This window comes from Carassius carassius, chromosome 23 (genome assembly GCF_963082965.1).
Source record: "Carassius carassius chromosome 23, fCarCar2.1, whole genome shotgun sequence".
NCBI classification, from domain to species: domain Eukaryota; kingdom Metazoa; phylum Chordata; class Actinopteri; order Cypriniformes; family Cyprinidae; genus Carassius; species Carassius carassius.
This window is the reverse complement of record NC_081777.1, coordinates 26,032,651-26,037,513: the sequence shown is the minus strand read 5'-3', so window position 1 is coordinate 26,037,513 and position 4,863 is coordinate 26,032,651. Positions and strand designations below refer to the sequence as shown.

At 37.4% G+C, this 4,863-nt stretch overlaps 1 protein-coding gene across 2 annotated transcripts in view; it reads right to left on the bottom strand.

The window, feature by feature from the left end:
- Nucleotides 1-2,473: 2,473 nt before the first annotated feature.
- Nucleotides 2,474-4,863, bottom strand: part of nup205 (nucleoporin 205) — a 21,479-nt gene continuing 19,089 nt past the window's right edge. For both annotated transcript variants that reach the window (XM_059506752.1, XM_059506753.1), the window contains exons 36-41: nucleotides 4,015-4,120; nucleotides 3,764-3,921; nucleotides 3,526-3,655; nucleotides 3,314-3,418; nucleotides 3,178-3,236; nucleotides 2,474-2,812 (exon numbers count right to left, since the gene is read on the bottom strand). In XM_059506752.1, the coding sequence (XP_059362735.1) occupies nucleotides 2,660-2,812; nucleotides 3,178-3,236; nucleotides 3,314-3,418; nucleotides 3,526-3,655; nucleotides 3,764-3,921; nucleotides 4,015-4,120 (711 nt within the window). In that variant the 3' untranslated portion in view covers nucleotides 2,474-2,659. The remainder of the gene's footprint in view (nucleotides 2,813-3,177; nucleotides 3,237-3,313; nucleotides 3,419-3,525; nucleotides 3,656-3,763; nucleotides 3,922-4,014; nucleotides 4,121-4,863) is intronic.

Genomic DNA, 4,863 nt, shown 5'->3' with positions numbered 1-4,863 from the left:
CTGTCGGTAGGAAAAGGTTTGACATTCCCGTTTGCCAGTTGTCCTGAAGTTCCATTTGGATTCTGAACACATCCAGAATATGGGGCTTTAAAGCATATGGATATCAGCTTGACCCTTACCTGACAGATTTTGAAGTTCACAAAGGCTGTACATGGAGGAACGGAGACATCCTATTCATCATCACACCATACTGACACAGCACTGTTTTAAGCCTGTATGTAAAAATGCACAATTCAGAACATTTACATGTTGTATGTATAGCATATTGAGGCAGAAATCCAGACGTGTTGACACCATTGTAAAATAATGATTTGTATATGCAGAACTTGAGCGCGTTTCAAAAGACAAGATTGCAATTTACTGCAAATATATACAGTATAATGCATTCAGATGCAAAATGCTCTGCATGCAATAGACACCGCTTCATTATGGCCAGCAGACATGTGTTGATCTTAGGTTGGGTTGCAGCGGTATCATGGTATTGAAATTGACAAATTGCTTATCTAGTGAGGCTGAATAAAGCTTCACATTTACTTGTAGCCCAATTTCCTTACTTTTGATAAGATACAAAGTCTCAGCTTTCAAATTGTGTCAATTTTATCACAAAGTCCAGATAATAAATGACGTTTTGGCGCTCTTTAATGTGTGACAGATTGTATCTGCGTGCAGATAAAGTGGTAAGTTAGCGTGGAGCAGGTGTGGACCGATCAGTTTACCTTACTAACATTAGCACGAAATAAACGTGAATGAAGGTATGTTGGAAGATTCAGAACTTCAGTGTTTTAACCACGAAAAGAAGTCAATGAAACAGCTTGGTAATAACACGTGACATACCGTTATATTTATATTACCTCAGGAAAGTGTGAGTTAGCCAGAAGAAAGGACTTTACCCTGTTAATAAATGTTTTAATGGAAACTACCTTATGTGCAATTTAAATGTTTTTCGGAAAATCTGAGTAGCCTACTAAATTCAGTACTTTGGTCTCTGTCCTTATTAACTATTCAATATTAGTAATGTTTCATTTGAGATGGGTGCAGATGTGCAGCTAAGCTAAACTGGATATAAATACGCAATCAAATACGGTATACAGTATAACCTACTGTAAAGCTTGGACACTGTTATCATACCGTTGCAACCCTAACCAAGGATGCAGATCTAACATGTCGCTTACGGGGGAATGTTCAACGCCACCTTCTGGTTTGCAGTGCCTCAGCACATCAGAAATGAATCGCTGAAAAGATTCAAAAGTCTGCTGTACCTGGATTAGTTTCCAAAACGAAACAACAGCAGTCTTTAGATAATGTGAATAATGTTCACTCACCATAAGCTGGTTCTCATTTAAAAGCACAATCGAATCAAACGTGAACTAAATTGTGGCTTTGGTGTCAGTGGCTCGGCGGACTTTATCAGCTCTCTAATCATGGTAATAGTTTCAGTATTTAGTGAAATAACTGGTTGTAAAATCAAATCTGTGTTCTAGTTTCTGTAATGGATCTTTTATTGGTAGACAGTCAGTTGACCGGAGGTGGTTTTGTTCTGTATATCTGCTGTGTGCTGCACGATCACACTTGGTAGGTCCGCTGGAGCAGGGACACATGTATATGTTCTTTAAATAATGTAATTCTAATTTTATTATTTAAAAATAATTTATAATGGAAATGCATGATTTTACATAGCACAAAATTTAATTTTCGGTCTCTCAGTCTAGAGCCAACCATTTATTCATCCCTTTGTATTTAAGAAATAAGCATGTATTTCATTCACACTAACGTCTGCATATAAGCATTACTGGAAATGAATTTGGCTTCACTTTCATCACATCAACGTCGTGAATTACAGGCCTTCTTTCACACTCATTCACTTTAAGCTGAATTTTCATATGAAAACAAACCACTATTTGGATTGATGTGTCTGAGAAACTGTCATGTGGCAACTATGAACAATTCAAAAGCTACTTGACCTTGAAACATATCACGGCTGTGAACTGTAGTCATTTTTGTGTCAACCAGTTGTTGATTTCAGTGTCCATATTTTCTGAATGGGATGTGCCTATGAAATTTGTAGTTATGCACACATTTTTAAAGGTAAACTATGGAAGCAACTAGGTTGGTATATTAAATGTGAGTTTCTGTATTAAAACATGGATGTGTGCTTGTTGCCATTTGAAACAATCCTTACCATGCAATCTGAATGTATTCTGCTGGTTCTCACTCCCAGAATCCCTTACACAGTAAAGCTACATCAGCTCTCAAAACTGAGACAGACCCTGTTTTTACATACAAATGAAACTGAAGATTACGCACTTTACTGTTTTCATAAAGCGTACCTTGTAAAATAAAACAAGATTATTCTGAAATGGTTTTGTGCCTCTGTTATTCACTCTACAAATCACCAGAAACAAAACTGCTTTATTTGCTCAAGCAACTGTACTTACCATTTTGATAAAAATAAAAATCACAGAAACAACCATCATCCGTTTAGAAACCCATTTATTTACCACATTAGAAAAGAGCAGAAATCCAATACAGAGATCTTCAGAGCAAGAACATTTCATGTGTTGACTGATAGTATTCAAAACTGCAAAAAAGCAATTATTTGCCACCTAATTCAAGAGTAATGTTTAGCACTAGTTGAGGGAATTTACATGTATGTAAGTGTTCAGCCTTTGGCGTGATGCACTAGGCCACGGATCCTGCGTGTCAGGGCTTGAATAAAGGTGTGACGGGAGCAGGTTTTGCTATACAGACCCTCCACCTCCAGCAGCTTCCTCTGTAAAGGCTCATTGAAGCTGTTCGCCACATCACTCTGTAACTACACACACAGACAAGTGTCAAAACAAGTCAAAAAAATTTTCTATTTAAATACATTTTAAAATTGTAATTTATTCCTGTGATGGCAGAGTTGAATTAGCAGCAGCTATTACTCCAGCCTTTAGTGTCACATGATCCTTCAGAAATCAATCTAATAAATGCTTTTCTTATTAACAATGTTGGAAAGAATTGTGCTGCTGATTTTTCTTTTTTTTTGGGGGGGGGGGGGGGGGCTTTTTTTCAGGATTTTGTTTAAATAGAATGTTCAAAAGAACACCATTTATGAATGCCCCGAATGATCAGCAATGTAACAATGAAATGTGGAAAAAAAACAAAGCAAAAAAGCAAAGCAAAAAAAAAAAGTACCTGTTCAAGATCTTGTCGGCTCACTCTTGACGCACTTAATCCTCTGCTGCCACTAGGATCTACATAAAGCAATAAATGAGTCTCTCATGCAAAACAACCCAAAACTTTGAAAAAGATTAGAAGAGAGACGGCTGACCTCTGTAACCCGTCAGAAGAGAGTCTTTGGGGTCAGTGGGAGTGCAGTACAGCATGTAGAACTCAAGGTGGCGCCAAATCACAAACAAGCATGTCTCAATGATATCTTCAGAGAAATGTCAAGAAAAACATGCAACCGTTTCTTTCCAGCAATCAGATTGTAAATCTCAAAAAATTAAATTGATTTCTCAAATAGTCTTTGTGTTAGGATACAGGAGCAGAGGGCAAGAAGCTTGGCTCGGTTGTTGACCAGCTGGACGAGTCGCCGCTTGGCAAGCACGTTTCTCTGCACTGATGGGATCTTTTCCACTCCACCAGAACCGGACACCAGACCCTGGCACAGCTTTGCACATAAAAACATACACCAAACATCCCACATTAGAACATTTGAATCAAACAAACACATTTTAGGCAGTACTATTGTAACATGTCTTTGTGTTGGCAGGTATACCTCCTTCAGTTCCTCGGGGGGAAGCTGCTCCACTCGCTCCAGCTTGTTCAGGCTCTGTCTGTGGCTGTCATGATATCGGAAGAAGTCAGTGGCGCTGTTCTTCAGCAGCAGCAGAACCAACCCCAGACTGGGCACCCGCGCAGAGGGAACGGCCACATCTGATACAACATGATCACACACACACACACACACACAGAGTTAGCTTACAGAGACCAGACAGAGACAGGCGTTACACGACCACAAAGACTGACCTGCTGGTTCACTTGCTGACGGGCTGAACAGGCAGAGAGTGAACTGGGCTTCAGCTGAGCTCTGCAGCAGTAGTGTCTGGCAGTACTCCAGAATATTGGCACAAATCTGAGAAACCACATGACACATATATCAGTGAAAAGAGGCTGAAATAAACTACTGGTGGTAACACTTTAGTTTAGGTACCAGTAATTTAGGAGTTTATAGAGGCAAAAGTCATGGTTAATGGTTTGTTAATAGTGAGAATTTTTCAATTTTTACCCAGATTTGTGCTATGATTTCAAGTCTAGTGGAGTTGACAGCAGTTGCAAAAAAACATTGCCTGTCTGCCAGGCTTGACAGACTTTAACAGAAAACCATACTGTATGAAGGGCACTTTGATTTTCAACCTTAGGCTCTTTTACCATCCTGTTGACCGAATATTAAATAAAGTAATATGACCAGAGATCAAATATATTAACTAATTTTAAACATGTTATTTTATCATTATTGATATATTATTAGAGTTTCATTCATTTTTTTAATTGGGTTTTATTTTATATTTGGATATAATTTGTTTTATATTAATATTAATTTTCATTGTAATGTCAAGGTAAAATGTATTTGTCAGTTTTAGTAGTTTTTAAATATGCCTATAGTTCTTATTAATCTATTTCCGTTTTAATTCATTCAGTTCTTCAAGTAAAACTAAAAGAAAAATGACAAATGATGTCTTTGCAACCAGCTGAACATTTTGAATATTCTATAACATTTATTCAATAATTAATATATATTTTCAAAGAATAATGTTTATGGTTTTAATGGTAACTTTAGAACACATTAGTGCATTTGTCAAGCAGATTTTAAAAGTG